Below are 21,919 nucleotides of genomic sequence, written 5' to 3' on the forward strand. Positions count from 1 at the left end.
TACAAGCATGTTCATAAGGGAAACAAAGCTCGGTGTAAAACGTAAGTTTAAATTAAGTTTATAGAAACGCTCCTGCTGCGGATTGCAATAACATATTCGCGAGGTAAAAGTTTAATGAGAAGACACAAGGTATAAACAAACCACACGCCGTGGCGCAACCATTCTATGATCTGCTTCTCGCAACTGAAAGACGGCACATGGCGGATGTTAGCCGACTTGCTGACTGCAACGTTAGGGGCTTCAACTCTGCCGCTGACGATAGAGACTCGATTCCCGAGAGGGGATGCAGTGAGTGTGTATGCCTGATGAGCCCAGAATTAGGGAGAAACACGTGTCGCATACTCTTTGCATTATTTGAAAGTAAACTATTACAACCATTCTATGATCAGCTTCTGGGAACAGAAAGAGGGCACATGGCGGATGTAAGGCGACTTCCTGACCAACCACAAGCGTTACCTGGCAGGTAACCATCCATACAGTCAGATTGTGATTCAGAAAACGAATGCCATGAATGTAATTACCACGATCTACATACTGTCAAATAAACGAAACACACGCCGTAGCGCGACAGCTGTGAAAAACGAGGTTCACAAAAAAACAGATCCTTAACAAATTGTTGTTGGTATATTTTCGATCCGTTTAAAAAGGCTTCATTTTCTTCTTAAAAAATTAAAAGCAGTACTTCGCCGCAACGAAGCGCGAGAATTTGGCTATATACATCTGCTTCTCACAATTAAAAGAGGGCACATGGCAGATTTAGACGACTTCATGACCAAACATAAGTGTTACCTGCCAGGTAGGGTTACCACTTTTAATACAAAAAAATAAGGGACGCATACTGCAGCGGGTGCCACATCCTAGTGCCAACACTTTGCAGACTCTACTTAAAAGACACGCCCTCCTCACTGGACAGTTAAAAAGACCAATCAAACTAACGATGACATCAAGTATTACCCAATTAAAAGTAGGAAAGGAGGCATCTTCATAAAATGCGTGTGGGATGATTTGCATGAGACGCTGCTTTAAAAAAAAAAAATGGTAAAAAAAATACGGACAAATCCCGTCCCGTATTGATTCAAAACGGGGCGCGCAATTTCATTCTCAAATACGGGACGATTCCTTATTTTAAAGGACGGGCGGCAACCCTACAGTGCCAGGTAACCACCCATACAATCAGATTGTGATTCAGACTAGGAATGCAATGAATGTAATTACCCCGATCTACGTACAAGGCGAAAGTCTTGCAACATTCACAGATGATGGTTTGGGATAAGTACACCATAGAACATAAAAGAGCTTATGAAGCCTTGAACCGAAAAAAGCAAGATCTCGGAGATCGTTAAAAAAAAAAAAAAAAAAGAGGTAATGTCGTTTTACTCGCTGTAGATTTTAGTCAAACATTACCAGTTATTGCACAAGGGAGACCAGCAGATGAACGCAACGCGTGTTTAAAATCCATGCTTCTCCCACGCTCGGTTATATGTCGCGTGTTCTCGGGTAGGTGCACCAAAAAATGTATACATTTAAGCATGTAATGGGCAAACAAAAAATGAGGTATACCCGAAGGCACTGCAGTAGTACTTAATGTAACTTCTTAAATGTTAATGTTTTACTGTTTAATAATTTATACGCTTCTTATGTTGTTAATTCTTTTATCAAAATACCAGTGACGACGCAATGCACGATAACGTGGAGTGAATACACCATACGCATCCGCCCACGGCCGCCCTGGTGTGCGCAGATAGGAGTTGATTCTACAATAAAATAAAGATAAAAAGAGTAATACAATCATCACCCATAAAGCAGATAGCAGACGTGACGTACTATATGTGTACCAGATTTCAAGTCAATAGGTGAAACGGTTTGCGAGCTACAGGTGATTTATAATCCTGGACAGACAAACCAATAGCCACGGTAGCAAGTTATAGAAGAAGATTTTACTATTTAATAATTTATATTTATATGAAATGTGCTTCTTATATATTACTTCATATTCTAATGATAATGTTTATATTGATTTCTATGTTATTGAAACTATGTATGTACGCCCAAAAAACCCGCGCTTCGCAGTGCAGAAGTACTGTGTTAGAGGTTATGAAAAAGTAAAGGACACATTTTAAACATAACGTAACATGATTGTCAATGTAATTGTGTTGTCATTGTTATGAGTGTTGCTGTCATATAATATATGTGTATATGTATATACAGTATATATATGACAGCAACACTCATAACAATGACAACACAATTACATTGACAATCCTGTTACGTTATGTTTAAAATGTGTCCTTTTTCATAACCTCTTTAACACAGTACTTCTGCACTGCGAAGCGTGGGTATTTTGCTATTTATCTATATATAAAAAGGAGAGTTGGGATCCGAGAGACTGTTTGTGGAGGGATGGAGAGTTAAGGCGGGTGTTGGAGTCACGTGATCATCTCCCCTCTCATTCACTTCATTTCGCTCCGAGCTGAGTTCCGCAGCTGGCGCGGTCTTGCTGTTCTTGATTTGCTTTTCACATGGCCAAGTATACGTTGCATGCTCAAGAGTAAGCTCAGCGCACAACTTGGTCATATTACAACCGGAGGGGCGAACTGACAACATGGTATACAAAGAGATCCTTAACAAATAATTATTGGTATAATTTCCCTCAGTTTATTATTTAAAAGCAGTCCTTCGCCACTGTAAAGCACGGGGATGGATGGATGGATGGATGGATGTATGTGTGTATGTATGTATGTATGTATGTATAACCTCTTTAACACACTACTTCTCGGCTGCAAAGCACGGGTATTTTGCTAGTGTATATGTATATTTGTATATGTATGTGTGTGTGTGTGTGTGTGTGTGTGTGTGTGTGTATATATATATGTATATATATATAATATATATGTATATGTATATATATATATATATATATATATATATATATATATATATATATATATATATATATATATATATACACACACACACATATTATATATATATATATATATATATATATATATATATATAATGTGTGCGTGTGTGTGTGTGTGTATGTATATATATATATATGTGTGTGTGTGTGTGTGTGTGTGTGTATGTATATATATATATATATGTGTGTGTATGTGTGTATATATATATATATATATATATATATGTATATATATATATATATATATATATATATATATATATATATAGTGTGTGTGTAAATATTAAAAAAAAAAAAAAAATACTTACACTCGGGTCTATAGCTGTAATTAAAACAGTGTCCAAATAAAGGATGTATAATTATAATGCCAGTCTTTAAAAGTGGGTCAGACGGCAGGTAAGTCCTTCCCATGCCATAACAGAATACAGCTCCTTAATGACTTTCAAAAGTGTTGGGAACAGCTTCTTTAATTCCTTTTCAGCTTCCTTCTTACTTGAAAATGCATAAAATTTGTCTTGAACTTCCACTTCCAGTTTGGTGGGATATAAGAGGCTGTATTTGATACCAGCTTTCCGTAGCAGCTTTTTAATGTCGAAGTAGGCTGTGCGTTTTGCAGCTGTTAATGGTGAGAAGTCGGGGAAAATACGAATGAGATTATTTTCAAGTATCTCTTGTTTGTGTCTGAGAAGTGCTATCACATCAAGCTTATATCGTAATTGTTCAAAAGCAAACAATAAAAGACCTGGGTTTAACGGTGTTTGATCGGAGTATGCGATAAGCTGCTGCTATCCCAGTATCTCAAATAACTGGAGAGTACTTTAGAGTAATTCTACTGCAAACTTCACTGGGTTTGAGCTTTCTCGTTTCTCAGGTATACCTTCAAGTCTTGTATTATTCCTTTTGCACCTATCTTCCAGGGCTGCAAGTCTGTCTGTTTTTTGCATTCGGAATTCGCAGCCGTAGCTTTTTCATCGGCGTTAGATGCCAGTTGTTGCGCTGTCAATTCGAGCCGTGAATGCCTGCTTAATGTCATTCAACTGATCGGCAAGTTTTTTCAGTTTGGATCTTTTCTTCAATTTGTTCCTCTAATTTCTCCACTATGCCTTTTAAAGGTCACCTCAAAACATTTAGATGCATTTCCCGTGTTTTGTTATCCATGGCCAGTGTAGCGATCAGCTTTCATGCTCCATGAGTGGAATCACAGCTCCTGTTACAGCAGATGCTGCGGGCTCGCGTTGAGTAATACATTTATATAGCACCTTTCCCATGGTCAAGGCACTTACAGAATACAATAAAGAATGGCCGTGTATACAGTATATAGCATTGTACAAACCAGATGAAGATTAAGAAGGTGAATTCGGGTGGGGGGGGGGCGGAAGACAACATAATTGATGGTCTAGCACGCACACAGAGGTTACATTAGCAACTTGACAGAGGTAAACTGAGAGAAGGGTAATAAAGTCAAGTAGAGCTAAAAGCCTTCCTGAACAGATGAGTTTTGAGCCGCCTTATATATAAAAAAAAAAAAAAAAAAAAAAAAATTCATGGAGTCAGCTGACCTGATTAATTTTGGTAGGTCATTCCAGAGTCTGGGCGCTCTACAGATGAAGGCCCTGTCACCCATGAAGAGTAGATTAGTGTGGGGCACAACAAGATTGCCAGAATCAGAGGACCTTAGTGGACGGGCAGGTACATAGTGATGGAGAAGGTCACTGATATAGTTTGGCGCGAGGTTATTTAAAGCTTTGTAGGTTTAGTAGGATTTTATATTGCTCCCTGTGTCTTACAGAATCCAAGTGGAGACGGAGCAGGATGGCTGTGATGTGCTTGCTGCTGCTGGTTCAAGTAAGGACTCTTGCAGCTGAGTTTTGAATAAGCTGGAGCTGTGATATAAGATTAGAAGGGGCACCTGCCAGTAGGGAATTGCAATAATCGATGCGGGATGTGATAAAAGCATGGACAAGTTTCTCCACATTAGAGGAGAGGAAGGAGCGAACATGGGATATGTTATGGAGATGAAAGTAAGTTTTAATGTGATTTTATGTAGGCGGAATAAGAGGGAAGAATCAAATGACACCAAGATTTTTTTACAGTAGAGGCAGGTCTGATGAGATCCCCGCCAAGATGGACTGGGATGGAGCTCATTTTATTAAGTTGCATTTTAGTCCCAATTTGCAGGAGTTCAGTTTTATTGCAATTTAATTTTAAAGAGTTCTGCTCCATCCAGGTTTTAATTTCATTAAGGCAGGTTGTGAGCTGAAAAAGCTCTGAAGTTCTACTTTTAACATTGAAGTAGAGTTGAGTATCGTCTGCATAAAAATGATAATCCAGTCCATAGCTACAGATAATATGGCCAAGGGGAAGCCTGTAAATACAGAAAAGCAGAGGACAGAGCCCTGAGGAACTCCTTGTGTGACTGGTGCTGAGCTGGATCTGCTGTTGCCAAGACTAACAAACTCTTGCCTATCAGTCAGATAGGACTTGAACCACTGGAGGGCAGTGCCAGAGATACCCAGCATGTTCTCCATTCTGGACAGTAGAATGTCATGTCTGACAGTGTCAAATGCTGCACTGAGGTCTAACAGAATTAATATGCTTGTTTGTCCAGCGTCTGTTGCCATAAGCAAATCATTGGTTACCCGTAGTCGAGCAGTTACACTGCAGTGCCGTGCCCTGAAATCAGACTGAAAGGGTTCCATCAAATTTAGAGGTTAGGTATTTGAGTTGGGAAGCTACAACACGCTCAAGAACTTTTGACAGGAAAGGTAAGTGGGAAATAGGCCAGAAATTGTTAAGATTGTCCGCGTCTAGACCAGACTTTTTTTTTTTTTTTTTTTTTTTAACATTTGGGGTTACAGAAGCTATTTTAAAAGTGAGCGGCACAGAGCTAGTGTCCAGGGATGAGTTTATTATTGTTGTAACAGTCGGGAATATGGCATGAAGGCAGGATTTAAGTAGTGTGGTGGGGATGGCGTCCAGTACACAAGTAGTCGGCCTCATCTTACAAAGCAGGTTATTAACAAACGCAGATGTGGCTGGTGAGAACTTGGAGAAGGAGCTGGATGGAGTCGGAAAACGGGGAGATATAAACAGATGTATTTATGTTGAATTATTTAGATAATTTTGTTACGGGAAAAAGTGGAGGAGTTCCTCAGACTTCAGTAGAAGAGGTAGTTGGGCCAGATGCGGGTTCGAGTAGTTCATTAACTACAGCGAAGAAAACCCTTGGGTTATTATGGCCACTTCCTATTCTGCCATAATGGGTGTTCTTGGCAGAAGTTAGTGCTTCTCTGTAAGCTCTTTGGTGGTCAGAGGAAGCCTGGATGTGCATGGTGAGGCCAGTCTTACGTGACATTCTCTCAAGGCGTCGGCCAGCTGCTTTCATAGATCACAATTCTGAGTTATACCAAGGAGCTGAACGTTTAAAGGAAACCTCCTTATGTTTTAAAGGAGCGGTTTTATCTAATGCTGAATGAAGGGCCGAGTTATATTTGTCAACAAGACTATCTAGTGTTGATGGAATAGCTGAAGACAGTAAAAGATCAGAAATGGATCCAGAAAGGATAGAGGGACAGATGTTTTTAAGGTTTCTGTAAGAAATTTGGCATTTACAGGTAAGAGGGAAAGGCAGTGAAACAGTGAAAAATACTGCTTTATGGTCAGAGTCCCAAATCAGTGCTGTAAATGTTGGCAATAGATAGTCCAGAAGTGCAGATCAGATCCAATATATGACCGCCAGAGTGGGTTGGAAAATCAACTTGTGTGAAGTCAAAACAGTCCAGTAAGGATAGGAATTCATTTCTCAGTTTAGATGTGGGGGTGTCGATATGGATGTTGAAATCACCAAGAAGGATAATTCTCTGAGAGTAAGAGCTTAGGTGGGTCGAAAGTTGATCGGATAAGGATGCATTGTATTTTGGGGGACGATAAAGAACAATGAGTGAGACAGGACCTGATTTCGTTATTAAAGAGCCAGGCACTCAAAAGACAATGGACAGTCAATTGGGATTCGTTTTAATGTTTAAGTCCGCTCTGACAATTGCTGCAAGCCCACCGCCTTGTCTTGAGCTGCGAGGCTCTGTGTGGAAAGTGAAACCAATTGGAGTCGCCTCTGTGAGAGACGCAAATTCGTTTGGTTTTTGCCAAGTCTCCATTAGACACAGTATATCAAGTTTGGTGTCTGTGATGAGTTCTGACAGCACCAATGCTTTGCCATTAAGAGACCTCGAGTTAAACAGTGCAATATTAATGAGGCTTCTTTTTGCACAGAGCCACGATCAGGGTTTATTTCCACATAATGTAAATTTGGCACACTGACACTTCAATTTCCAGGGTCATGAGAAGGACGGCATATTCCTGAGCAAATGCTGCCGGTCTTCATTCGCAGCCCAGCAGTGGCGGCGACCTGACCTGCAATGTATATATTTCGGGTGCTGCAAAATACCGGCGTCCTTTAGCATGTTCCAGTCAGACCATTTGCTCTGGACAAACTGTTTAATAAGGAGTTTGTCATGAGAGTATTTTAGCATGATACTGGGCAATACTTATCTGAATAGCAGTGGAGAAGCCGCACAGCGGAACCGGTAGGACAGGCAAGGTGTGGTAGCATAGGTGAGCGGCGATAGCAAGCAGCAGAAAGCGTAGCAGGATTTGGAGGTTCCAATACACAGCCACAAACAGTAACACTTGGTAATTTCAGCTGTGATCGCCCCGGAGCCAAAAGCCAGATTAGTATGAACATCAGATCAGTTCCCAGTCGTAGAGTACTGTAAGATTAAACAGGAGCAGATCAGCATAGCAAATTTTAATATAATCACGGAGACCAATCATCCCGTGGTCCTAGATTGCCAAGTACAAAGAAATGTTTATAGGTTCTCGTCCCGTGATCCACAGACTCGGCTGTTCCCAGTAAAGTGGAGTCCATAAAATCTGTAAATATTCAGCCAAATCCATACAATTAGTCGGCTGTGTCCACGAACTATACGTACAATAAAAGAAATAAAACGAGCGCAAAAGTGTAGAATTTAGGCGAATTTTGCGAAAAGTTAACAGGGAGGAGCGGCAACAACATCTTTGCACCAGCGTCCCCTCACCTGCAGAGCATGTACTGTAGGGCTTTTTCTAGTCTTGAATGATCCTCAGAAATCGACGATCCATCGTGACCTGTGTCACTTGCACCCTTGCTCCCATTTTCACTCTCGACAGGAGACGATGCAGTGGAGTGGGGTCCTAGGAAGTCTGCGCATTCCTCTGCCTGTTCCAGGTCGGTCTGCGAGAGGCCATACCTCATACTCTGGCTGGACGTCTGTCCAGACTTTGGTGCAGCTTTGTTTCTTTTCCAGTTCTTTCTGACTTCACTCATGTTTATATATTGTAGTGGAAGTTCCTAGGGTTGGATAAATGCAGGATGCCTCTAAATAATAATAAAAACGTGGGGAAAATAAAGCCGCTGCTAACGGAGCTCCGCTTCAGACGTCCAACTTAGTGTAACTTCTGTTGTTAAATATTTGTAATAGCACATTTTAGTACTTTTATGCATGGTCTTCAGATTTTTTTGTAGGTTTTTTGCTCTGAAGTTTGCAGTATGGGGATGAAAAGATCAAAATCACTTCAATTAAACACTTAGTGGCTCTACAGCTACAATGACAAAACTGGGAAATTGCCAAACCTCACCCATTGACCATGTGGAAGAAAAATATGAATACAGACATCCCTACATGGAATGCCCAGATTTAAGTGATAGAACACAGGTAGGAGAAAGCATCAATCATTATTCTTTATCTAAATTGATGCAAAAGGCAAAAACTTACCATGCTAGTGTTTTTGCAAAGTGTCCTATGCACTATATTTATACAATTCATTGATTAGGTCACTACTCCATAAAGGAATTCATTACATAATTGGCTTTTGACATGATTGGTTACATCTAGTTGCTAATGGAACATGGCAGATGTTGGTACCTTAGATCAGGGGTGTCAAACTCCAGGCCTGGAGGGCAGCAGTTGCTGCAGGTTTTCATTCTAACACTTTTGCTAATTTTTTTTCTTTAGCCCTGTTTTTAAAGATTCAGTCCTCTGAATTGATTCTTGTCTTCATTAAAGAACAGCGAAACAAATGAGATGTGAAACGAGAGCAGATGACCAACTGGGAATTCAAACTCCAACCAGTTTCTTAATGAGATGCTGATTCTTGCTGTTAACTAAACCCGTCATTTAATTCCTTGGCTTGTTACTGCTTTCATTTTGCTACAGCAGACATTTCCAAAACTGATTTTCTGTTTTACTGAGACTTTCACCTTTATTTTCAGCTATTGTGTGATGGGCACAGGTTAGCTGGTCATGTGGTGGCTTGTTTCGCATCTCATTGTTTGGCTGTTTTAATTAAGGAAAAAAAACACCAAAGGGGTCTGAGTCACATCAACTACAACAAAGGCAAAAGGTTAATTAGCAGCAAAAACTGATCATTAATTAAGGAGATGGTTAGAATGAGTACCTGCACCCACTGTGGCCCTCCAGGACTGGAGTTCGATACCCCTGCCTTAGATGACCACAATTTTGATTGATCTATTTGCTTAGGCTGTACATGACATTTTAAATCTGGTTATTTTAAGAGATGTGAATTTCTCCATGAACGCCATCTTGTTTTCAAAAAAAAGTAAAGAACAATGATGTATTTTTGTTTTTTAAATGATCCAGCTGGGTATAAAAAGCTGGTACTATAGAAGGGTTATGCCATAAATATATAACTTTCTCTTAAGGGGTTGTATAATTGCATTTACCATAGTGAATAATAAAATCGCTTAAGCTCTGAAGACAGACTCGGACAAATGCAAGGTGCACATTGGACCAGGATTCAAATTCAACTTTTACAACCATCGCTCTTTGCATTTTCATTAAATTCTCAATCTGCAAAGTGGGAATATGACTAGCAGGTGGCACCAGTGTGTGTGTTCATTTTTGTAGCTTCATTATGGTTCAGGCTGAAAATTAAATTGCAAATGGGGATATTTTAATTTTTGCGTTTAGACTTTGGAAGAGATTGCACTTTTTTGTATGGTTTCATTTTTGTGTGAAATACCTTTCCTAATTTGATCCATGTTGAAATGCTGCATATATTTAAAGCTAGAAAGTGGCGAAATGTGAAGTTTCATACAAATGGGGTTTCTTCATCTTAAATTTTCTACTAACAGATTTCTGTTTTTTTGAAAATTAGGAGTTTTAAACACATATGAAGTCTTTCATTTAGTAAGCTATATGCATTTTAGAGCTTGGTGGCTTAGGTTTGGCTGAGGCTATATTCAATTTGTTTCCTTTTTGTCCCTTATAGGTTTTATTCATGTTCATAGATGTGTTGAAAGGCAACATTAGTTGGGCTTCCCCCAATGGGGAACCAAAGGAATTGAAAAGAATTGCTCTTTGAATATTTGCTCTCATTTTGCATTTTTACTGTAGTCTATACAGTAAACTTGAAATTCTTTTGGCATTCGTAGTAGATGCAATTTTTGTTGCATAATGATGCTCTGAAAGGCATTTAACTTTAAGGTTCCCTTTCTCTACAGATGCTCATGATAACTTGAATTGGTATTGTGCATTCTATTACTTGATCAGGGTTTTCTGGAAGTGTTTTGCCTTTTGTGTAATATCTGTTCTAATTCAAAAATATTTCCTATATCCATTTTAGTGTGTGCTAATTTGTCAGGTTTTTTCCTTTTTCCCTGCTAATTCTGAAACTCTAGGAGGCACTTTGAGAATGGGAAATTGCTATATAAATGGGCTTTTCATAAAGACCTTTTTAAAATACAGTAGATCTTCCACTGTTATTGGTCAAACAGAAGCAGCTACATTGGATGCAGTCTCAAAAGTATACTGTATGTACAAATTATACAATAATTGTTAAATGGATCATTTTTAGTTGTGAAATTTTCGATGTAGTGCCCTCCCCTACAGATTGATTATATAATATATATATCAAATAAAAAAAAATCTTGCTAGAGAGAGCCCCAAACACTCATTGTTCCATACAATTTACCACTCCACCTGTGAACCTGTAGCATTCCAACTTCATTGACCCTCTTTAAACTTGGTCCATGCTCTCCCATGTAGATTTAAGTCCCACTGCCAACATTGGTTGTGAGAAAATTGCACACTGTACTAGTTTTCTGAGCTATTGATTCCAGTGAAAACTTGTCCCTCCCCAAGCTATGCAAAGGGATTCTGGAGCTAACTGCTCCCGAAGTGTTGCAGTAAGTGATACCCTGAAGTGTGCTTTCCCCAAGTACTGTCCCAGGCCTCTTCTGTAGCTTGCTGCGTTTATTTATTTATTTATTTTGGCTGAGATTCTACATGAGGCATTAATATTTTTATAGGTTAAGAAAAGCCAAGCAAAATGACCTTTTATTGGCCAACTAAAAAGATTACAATATGCAAGCTTTCGAGGTAACTCAGGCTTACATCTTGCCTGAAGAAGGGGCCTAAGTTGCCTCGAAAGCTTGCATATTGTAATCTTTTTAGTTGGCCAATAAAAGGGGTCATTTTGCTTGGCTTTTCTCTGTTCATAATAGGTAACACAGTACAACACCCTAGTACTATAGGTTAAGAGAAGCTTAAACTCTAAGTCAGTGGCTGTGTGACAGTGTGGAGATCTTGCACTTGCATTCCTCCTGTTTTAATGTGGAATGTCTGGTTTGTTTCACTGGAGGTAAGGGAAAATATTACCTGCTAAATTACACAAGCTAAACACTGCCAAAGGTATGTAGTAACACCTACATTTGGTATGTTCTTACACTTAACACAGCAAGAAATGTATTGCAGTGTGTGTATAGACCTTGGCAGGCAATAGCTCGAAAGGGGGGTTAAGGGGTATTTTAGGGTCTTGATAGGTTGCATTTTAATCCTGAACACATTTGTCATATTATTGGATATTTTTTGTGTGCAGTGCTGGGTCACTAATTTGCTACCTTGCTAGAAATGTTTTATTTCTGAATGACACACAATCATAGTACACTCTATCTACTGCACATCTACATTTTTTCCTAATATAACACCTTAGCATGATAAAATTAACCATTCTCATTTGGTTACATACATACTAGCAGGAGTTCACATCACAGCACTTAAATACTGTGCAGATTCATTTTATGCTGCCAGTTTTAACTTCTGACTGAGCGGGATATTTGGAACACCACTGTATAATTCTATACAATGAACAATTTTCTGTCGAACAGTTGCCCTGCACTTTACGAACTTTAACTACTTTATTTCAGAATATTTTACAATTATGCCATGGCAGTTCTGGAATGGAGCTGATGAATACTCTGATGTAGCATTTTATTTATGCAATTAGTTTTAAATGTGGTATGTGTATAAGACATGGGGTGCTTATGAGTAAACTGGAATACAGTTCATATGTACAAAATTTCAAAGTGAAATGTACACTGGTCGCTGTTAGTTCTGGATAATTTGATGCTGCAATAAAGAGTAAAATGTTCAGGCAGTCTAGTGTGCAGGTATGCATAGATAGACGTTCAGACCTGATTAGCGAGAACTGCAGATTATAGTGGGAACAACTGTTTAGGTAAAGTGTTAGCTTTCACTGCAAAGATGTTTGCCAGCAGTAAGTCTATGGAACAGTTGAAGACCCTCTTCCTTACCCTGGACTCCATATAGGACTTCAGTGGGTGGCAGGTTACAGCCTGTGACACTTTCACAGGCTTTGTTGCAGATTTGGCCTTTGCCTGAAGAGTGGCAGCATTGCATCATGCAGATGTAGATGAATCGGAACCAGGTGGTTGTAGATAATCCTAGCTTTTCATGTGATCAGTCTTCATATGCCACTGTAGGTAATCGGTTTCCAAAAAGATGTTCCACTAATGCCTGTTTTTCTTGCTCTGAACTTGAATTTGCTTCTGTTCTGGACAGCTGCTGACTTTAATCCATTTCAACTCACTTCTGCTTCATTGTTTTTGCAACATTTCCTTTGTCAGTTCTGGTGGTACAAAATGAAGTCCACTTCTGCTAAACTTATTTTATTCTAAACCTATTTTTTTTTTCTGCCATCTTGTATGTATTCACGCCCTGATTTCATCTGCTAATCATTTTTTTTTTTTTTTTTTTTTTATATATCTATATCTATATATATCTATATAAAAAATATGACATGCAGCTGAACTTTTCAGACTTGTGAATGTCACTGTCACCTGTGGGATGTTTAACTGCCCCTGCCTATGTGAGTGCACACGTGCCCTTGCACATGCCCTTTTTAGGATTTGCTGCTTCTTTATACACTTCCATCTCTAGAACTGAAGTAGGCCATCTGTGTTTGGCACCTATTCTTTTCAAAAATCCACCCACATTAGCTTTCTGAATGACTCGGTTTGCTTTGATGTCCTTGATTTCCTTTTTATGCCCTTTTACTAATTCCTTTAACCTATAGATATTCCCATGAAACTCCTTACCTTCAGTATTTATTAATTTTCCAGGTAGTATTTAATACTCTCATGGCTTGCCTTCCATTTTTATCCTTCCAGCAGCACCTCCCGTCCATCACCATCCTTTCGACTGATAGTTTTAGAATCCTACCAGGAAACCAGACAAGACCATCTTGGAGTTAATGTTACCAGCACTGAGCTGCCCTAACTTGCTTTGCTTCAGCTGATCACATTAAACACCCTTCTCTAACTGTATACCAAACTAACTAACTAGTTTCTCATTGGGCTTTTGCAAGTATTATCTCCTTGTATCTAATTTTGTGAAATTATGGACAGCTGTCAATGAGCAATGCATTCAAGTGCGTGTTTTCCTGTGGTGAATCCATCTTAGGATGGACCTCTGCCTGTTAGGGAGGAGGTGCTGCACGGGGGGGGGGGTGGGTGGGGGGGGGGGTGGTTGAACACGGGTTTTCTTTTTCAGCCTTCTCCTTTCTCACACACTCCAATGCTTCATTAGAGCTCGTGTCTGTTTCGGCTAGTTCACCTGTCTTTAGGACACCAGTCAGACTCCCAGAAGCAACTTCATGTTGCCAGAAACATTGTACATGCCCATGGAGGTAGCAGTAATCTTTGCAATCTAAGGACAATAACTGAACAAAAGATATCTAGGCATAAGATTTTAATTTTCAAGTTTAGTAAGCTTGATGCAGATGTTTAATATAAGCAGAGGTATCATTAGAGCTATCATTTCTGACTTGCCTACACCCATCCATCAGTCCGTTGGCTTCAAGGTTTTTGGCTGCTGTTCAACTTTTTTTTTTTTTTTTTTTTTTTTTTTTTTTAATACAGTTTTCTCCATGTGCAGGCCCTTACTTGGGTTCCATACAAGGCAAGGAGAGGATTCAGTTTCATCTTTAACATATAGAAATAGTACAATGCCCGTTTTCATAGTTGTCCCCTTCTCTCTTCAAATGCTTGACTAGCAGTTCTAAATGCTGTGTAGAGCACAACTGTCCAGTTTTACTTTGTGTAAATTGTCCCTGCAAACCCAATCCAAAAATCCCCCACCCCCCCCCCCCCCCCAATTTTTTTTTTCCATGGTTGGTTCATCCTACAGATGTGGAACCCACAGATATGGAGGCCATCTGTACAAGTATTTAAAAAAAAAAAAAAAAAAAAAAAAAAAAAAAAAATTGTATACATTCATGCACATTTCAGTATTTGCTCTGTTCTTATGCAGTACATTGTGGTAAACTTCAACATCATGCTCTTAACATTGGATTATGGATAACCTGGACTTCAGTTCAGTCGTAATCAGTATTATCACTTTGTCAAATTTCACAATCATCCAAAAGCCATAAATTTAGTTTTAAGGCCTTAGTACATTTTTGTAGAGTTCCTTCACATTAGGGCTAGTGCTTTTAAAATCTTATTGAATTTGTCATTGTGTATTTTCAGAGTTTTTTTTTGTGTTAGTGCCACTTTACCATGGAAGCCCCATAAAATACAGCTGTGTACCCAGTGAGCAATAATGAACTTGGCTTGCAAGAAACGCCACAGCCAAAGGATGGTGCCATTGTGGATTTGAAGAGGGTGTACTTTTGAGTGTATATATGTGTGTGTATATATATGTGTGTGTGTGTGTGTGTGTGTGTGTGTGTGTATATATGTATATGTATGTATATATAATATAAAAAATATTTCTCTCGCAGGTTATATTAAGTAACTTAAATATCAAGATTTGTAGCAGATGAACATTTGTGCACTGAATTGGGCTTGCGGAGTGTTTTTAACCTTTCTATTTCACATTTTAATAAAATTCTTCTGTTTTACAGTGAAGAAAACATGTGCTGAAATGGACTTTGTCTGCAAAAATGGTCAATGCATCCCAAAAAAATGGCATTGTGATGGCGAACCAGACTGTGAAGATGGCTCTGATGAAAGCTTAGATCAGTGCTGTAAGCCGTGCCTACTCAGTTATTTTTAAATGTTTAATATAAACAATTTGATTTTGTTCCATATTTGTGTTGCTATACAGGTACTAAAGTGCAAAACTTATTGCAATTCACTTTTTTTCCCTGATTCACCCAGTATGCAGTGCTAAAATGCTTCCACTTTTTGATCTGTATAACTTCAAAGCTTTTCCCCTTTTTGATAGTTTTTTTTTTTTTTTGATAACTTTTTAAATTGGAAGGAAAGCTTCTTAACAATTTAGACAGTTAATTGAGAAATACTATGCTTGCCATTTCCAGGATACTTCTGCAATGCTATTGTCAAGTAATATGGTAGTGTTTAAAAAGTAGTTTTTTAAATATTAAATACTGCATTTTGTTTCTCATTTTTAATTCTGACTGAGTGGAAATGGTCTACAAAAGTTAAGTTGTCCATATTTAAAATCTAATGGCCCGTAAAATGTTGAACTCAAGCACAACATAAAGCCATTCTATAATACAATGTTGTCATACAAAATTTCTAATGTTAGGAATCTGTTTGCATTTGAGGATGTTTGTGGTCAAGTTGTAACCCATCCATCCCTTGCTCCTATCTGGTAGGTTTACTCGGGTCCAGTATTACAACTCTAATACTGTGCATTAGCAAGAATAGTCGAATGCGGAACTGTAAATACATGAGTATATGTATAATGGCAGCAGATTTGTAATTTAATGTTGCCCTTTTGCCCATTAGCAATGATCACGTTTAGAATTTTGATGGGCTATAGAAAAGCTCCTCGGTTGCCCTGAACTGGTCTCCAGGAATCTATAGCATTTTCCTGACTGCATCATGAAGGCCATTGGGTAAAAGCCAACCCAACTTTTTTTTTTTTTTTTTTTTTTTGGCTCTGGTTTGACATTACTTCGTATAGATAAACTAGAAATTGCATTTCAAATGGCAGTCAGAAGGCAATGCGTTCTATTTGAATGCTGGCCAAACCTCTGCCAGCCTCCTTTAATTTGTGGAAGGAACTAGGCTAGTTACCAGACTGGCTGTTCCTTCTACCCACCCTTTTCATCTACCCTTTCATCTGGAAAGATGCTCCTTACACAACTATTAATTTTAATTAAACTTTTTTTTATTTTAACATTATTCCTTTTGTGCAGTGACTTGTGTATCTGCAGGTGCAGCTTCAATATGGGTTATTCAGGGTACTGATGTTTAAATCTCTTCAGATTGTCTTTAGTAATCGTAGCACCATTGAACTAGTTAATCTTTAGGGTTACTGTTTATTACATAAATAGTAAAACTAAACGTGTTTGTAAATGTGTATTTTTTTTTAGATTCAAGGACCTGTCGCGTTAATGAGTTCAGTTGTGGTGCTGGGTCAACACAATGTATTCCAATATCTTGGAAATGTGATGAAGAAAATGACTGTGACAATGGAGAAGATGAAATAGACTGTGGTAAGTAAAAGATGGGCGTTAGAATTTACATTTGGTTTTCACCCGATAAAATGTGTTCTTTCAGAGGCTAGTATTTTAAATACATGGCTATAAATCCTCTATTTGACATTCCTTTAGTCCAAACCTGAAGAGCCTAACACACTACCAAACTTAACTTGCAAGCAGTTGACATACTGTATTTGGCATCACATGTTCTTTTTACATGATGGTTTGTCACTCACTTTACTTCAGAAAAGCCACGGATCTACTTGGTTTTTGATGTCTCAAATTTGTATAGAGTACTTTAGTGTCCTTTAAGCTGTAGCCCTGCACTGCTTTTCTCTTGCCATGGTTTATATGTGTCCATCTATTATGAAACCTTGGGTTATTTTGAAGCATGCTATTTTATTTACTAAATTGATCCTATTTGTTATAAGTCAAACTTTTATAATGTGCTGTGAATGGAGGTGAAAATTTAAACTTTTGTATCATGTCAACGGGTAAGGTAACCAGATCCTTTTGGATCTAACAGGAACTTTGAACTGTTGGATGGCTTAATTTGTGTTAACCTCCGCAAAATTTTCAATGCTGATGTTCGAATGAACACCTATTCATTATGGAAAAAGTTACGCATGTTGAGTAATAAAATTAAGCAGTCCACTTTGTAGGATGCCAGTCATTGAAGTGTATATTATAGAAACCTTGAGAGCTGTGCTGTAAATTTTAAGAGTAGTATTCTTTGCTTGAGGTGCTGCTCTGGTTACCATGTCTCTACCCTGCATCGCCTTCCCCCACTTGAAGTAATCATTTGCAAGTTGTTTAAATGGCTGAAACAAGCTTATAAACTAGCAAGTGCATTGACATAGGGCTACCCTTTCTAGCCTGCAAGTTTCAGGAGTACAGGGTATGCCAGTATGTTTAAGTGTAAAACTTTTTTTCCCTCCTTCCCTTATTTCAGTGCTTGTAATCTTGGGCTGATGAGTGTGTCTTAAATTGTGGATCACCCCATTTAATTCCTGTAGGTGTGTCGTTTGACAGTTTTAAACTTCAGTTGCTTTCATGTGGTTATAAGCTCAATGTATTGTCTTTACTAGTTTTCTTAAGGTGTTAGAGCTGTTTTCTTGGTGCTTTGTTTTTGGCCTGATTTTTATTTATTTTTTTTTTTCTTTAAATCATCCACTTAATCATCTGCTAGGTTACATATTCTAAATTTCACTGCATTAAACAATTCAAAATTTTCCCCAGTGACCATCACATGCAGTAGAAAATTCTTGAGGGCCCCCTAAGCTCTAAGGCTGCTTCTTTCCAAAATTCACATTTACCAATCCATACAGCAGGTATGAAGATTGCAAGTGGCGATCTGGGATTTCCAAACACCAGTCCAAAGGGTTTTCTACTGGTATGTAAGAAATGAACTGCTTCAGCTGTTTTATTCCATTCTTTGCCAAACTGCAAATTTAAATTCTATGCAGCTCACCTCTGGTAAAATAACTAATAGTTCGAGAGGAACACCGAATGCCAGAACAACTTTGAAGTAAGGAAGCATCCTGGCTGTGGATGAGACTTTCAGAGTAGTGAGACCAAAGCATTGGTTTCAGTATTATGACGGTATTGGTATTGTTAATGTAGTGGTGATAAAGTGGTGTTTCTCTCCACCCTCCAACCATCCATCCATCCATTTTCCAACCTGCTGAATCCAAACACAGGGTCATGGGGGGTATGCTGGAGCCAATCCCAGCCAACACAAGGCAGGAACCAATCCTGGGCAGAGTGCCAACCCACCGCAGACCCTCCAACCAATCTTCTCATTTCTCTCCCAATACCCAACCCATCCATTTTATACTGAAACCTGACACATCATAGTATTTCCATCCATTTACCTATTTTCTTCATGGGTAAGTGTACTCGACAACTTTTTGCAAAACCTGTTGCACTTCAAGATTAATGGGATGCTGTTGCTACACAAGTGTTGTACTGTTTATACTTGTGTGCATACTTTTATGTAAATCTAGGAGATTCTACCAGGTGGCACTGCGAGATTATCAGTGATAACAGGTTTGGCTTCAGTGTTGTGAATTAGCTGAAGCACCCATTAAATTCTGAGGACACCTTGCCACAATATCTCATGTTTTTGATCCGTCAGTCTAGGGATGTGCCCATTCCAGCTAGCATTGGGCACAAGGCAGAAACAATCCCTGGATGGGGCATCAGCTCATCACAAGGCGTATACAAGCACTCGCATACACTAGCATCATTTTTAATGTCGCCAAATCCTGAAGTCTGCATATTTTTGGAAGGAAAGTGGAGCACACTGAAAACCCAGCAGGAAAGCATGGAACACCAGCGATGCGACTCCCTGCGATACAGTAGTGCCACCACACTACCAGTCACTTCATGTGTGTAACACTATTCATTATTTAAACAATTAACATGTAAAATGTAATAGTTTCATCATGAAAGTAATAAAGTATACATCTAAATTCTAAATGTGCAGAGTTGGAATATCATACCTTTTTAATGTGTTGTGTGGTGATCTATTGCTGCTTGCCACTGCTGTCATGTCAGGAGGAAGTTCCAGAAGCACATGGCGATTTAACTGGGTCGGTTTTAAGATGACGTTTAACCTTGTAGTTTACTTTAGATTGTTGTTCAGGACTCTTCAAGGTTTAAGCCGAAATTTCCACTTTAATTACAAAATACAACTTTTGCACTGTCCTTTTTAAATTTTTTTTCCTTTGTGGCTCAACTACAGCTCTGTGCATTCTCTTGCTGTTAAGTTACAAAAAGACAGAAGATGGTATGTGAGACTTTTAAAATGTATTGTCATTACGATGGGGAATATAAAACGCTTGAATAGAAAAGCACCACAAATGCATTTGTATGTGTGCATTTTGCTTCACCACATCAAACCATTCATCAAACATCGAAGCGGTCATGTCAATCCTGTAGAATACTTGGAGCAGCTTTCAGTCACATGTAGATGGTAAAAAGACTGACGTCACATTCCAACTTTTATCACACTGCGCCCCCCAACTTTGTTGGCACTGCAACTCGTGCACGCGTCATGTTAATTTGAGGACCTACTCGGGAAGTGTCAAATGAATGCGTGGCAGCCATGATGGCGTGCACATACGCGTTGAGCACAAAGTTTAAATGAGCCCTAGCACACACTTCCATAGATATACGCATACACACACACACACTAACCGCAAAAGTACCATATGAAAGACGGTATACACGCACATTATTCCCTACCACGTTAACCATTACACATGCGCAGTCTGCTTTCCCTACTACTCTAAGAGACTTGCTTATAGGCTTCAGCAACGTGTGATGTCTTGCATATCTCAGACCTAAATATTACCTTGTCTCCAAGAATATTCAAACCTACAAACATTCAACATCCCTGACTATAAGGGCATTTATCAACCAGTGAATGTTTTAATGCACTGTTCATTACTGGACAGAGCTTTTGTCTGCAACTCGGATCATGTGGCACTTCAGCACTGCTCCAGGTGCTCAAAGAAATGTTTACCTTATTACTTCAATCACTTTCTAAATATGAAGACACAGTTAAAAGCAGCATGGTGTTACATCATAATGCCAGTAGAGAAAAGCATAAAATGTGGATAGCAAAATCTTTAAAGAAATTGTTACATGTGGCTGCATGGAGATGCATTGGTTCTTTAAATAAATTTTTGTATGAATTCCATTAACTATCCTAATAGGATTTTTTTTTTTTTTTTTTAACAAGAATATCTTTCGGACTGGTCCAGTTTGCAGTTTTCAACCTACAAAATGGGACACTGCTTCAGACAGCCCTTTTTGATTGGTGAAGGAGTTCTGTATCACTGGCACTGCTTTGTCATTTTTGTTAGTGAGAGATGCCTGGTTTCCATGCAGCCTGTGTGTTAGTACCTTGTTTTTAAAACTATTGCGTCATTCATTTAAAATATTTTAACTGCTATAAAACATGTAGTGTCTGGATTTGACTATGGTATATTGTGATAACTGGTAACTGCCACATCTTTAATCCTGACTTTGTACATCCTGGTATACCTGGACTTAAGTTGACCATGTCTTAAGGTCCACACTGTAACCACATTGGGCTTGGTTGTTTGCTTTTTCAGAAGGTGGTGTTTTTTTTTTTTTTTTTTTTTTTTTTTAAAAACCTCGGTATTGTGCAACATTCATGAAGATCAAGAATCCTGCTCTTGAAAGTTCATGGCCTGGTGGTGATATTAAAGATGTATAGAAGCAATTGGGCATTTGTTACTCTTAAAAGTACTAGGAGACAACATCACACATTCCATGGAGTTGTTGACTACAGGCATTTATATCCCAAATGGTGTACAAGAAAGTGTGTGAATGTTAGCTGGTACCAGATTGTGTTGTCCTTGAAAAGATTCTTGATGTGCTCTATTTGCAGAGGTAGGTTGAAAGCAGCAGAGGATAGAATAAGACCTACTGGGATGGATTGTTTATAAGAAAATGTGAAACACTGCTTTTTCATAATAGCATTACAGTGATATAAAGCAAAATATTAGCTAGTGGTTCTCATGAATATACTATCAATGAATTCTTAATCTTAGAAAGTCTTTTTCTGAAGAACATCCGGTTAAGATGGACCCATGTCAAGTATTGTACCATCTGCTAGAAGCATGAGAATCCACCACTGATTCCTGGCATATTGTGTTGACTTGTAATCAGGTTTTAATGAGAAAATGTTGGATTTAATAGACCTAGTTTAATTTAATCAGTACATGTAAGGATGAACCCAAGGATGTTGGAAGGATTCTGTAAGACTGCCTCTATACTATTTTATAAAAAAAGACTGAGAATGTCTAGGAAGGATGTGACTGTTAGTTGGAATAAGTCTCCAGATCTGTTACTGTCCAGTTTGTGTTCTGTTTGACCATGGAATTCTTTTCCTCTTCTCTGCTCACCAGAAGTCTTGTCAGCAGCTGGAGAAAACTTAAGACATTTTGTTGTTGCACTACATTTGTCAACCAGCTTGACATTTTTGTCTTAAAACTAAACCTTTTGCATGTTAAGTGCAAATTTTACAGGGTGCTTAAGAACTTATTGCCATTCTGAGTCCGTACTCTACCAACCGCACTACAGAAAGTAGAGGCAGAAGTTTTGATTTAATGAAATACGGCTTCTTTAGGCTGTTCTTTAGGCTGACACTAA

At 38.6% G+C, this 21,919-nt stretch overlaps 1 protein-coding gene across 2 annotated transcripts in view; it reads left to right on the forward strand.

The window, feature by feature from the left end:
* The window catches only part of vldlr (very low density lipoprotein receptor), a 308,802-nt gene that overhangs the window by 63,894 nt on the left and 222,989 nt on the right, over positions 1–21,919 (forward strand). For both annotated transcript variants that reach the window (XM_051927741.1, XM_051927740.1), the window contains exons 3-4: positions 15,185–15,307; positions 16,625–16,747. In XM_051927741.1, the coding sequence (XP_051783701.1) occupies positions 15,185–15,307; positions 16,625–16,747 (246 nt within the window). The remainder of the gene's footprint in view (positions 1–15,184; positions 15,308–16,624; positions 16,748–21,919) is intronic.

Source organism: Erpetoichthys calabaricus, chromosome 5 (genome assembly GCF_900747795.2).
Source record: "Erpetoichthys calabaricus chromosome 5, fErpCal1.3, whole genome shotgun sequence".
NCBI classification, from domain to species: Eukaryota; Metazoa; Chordata; class Cladistia; order Polypteriformes; family Polypteridae; genus Erpetoichthys; species Erpetoichthys calabaricus.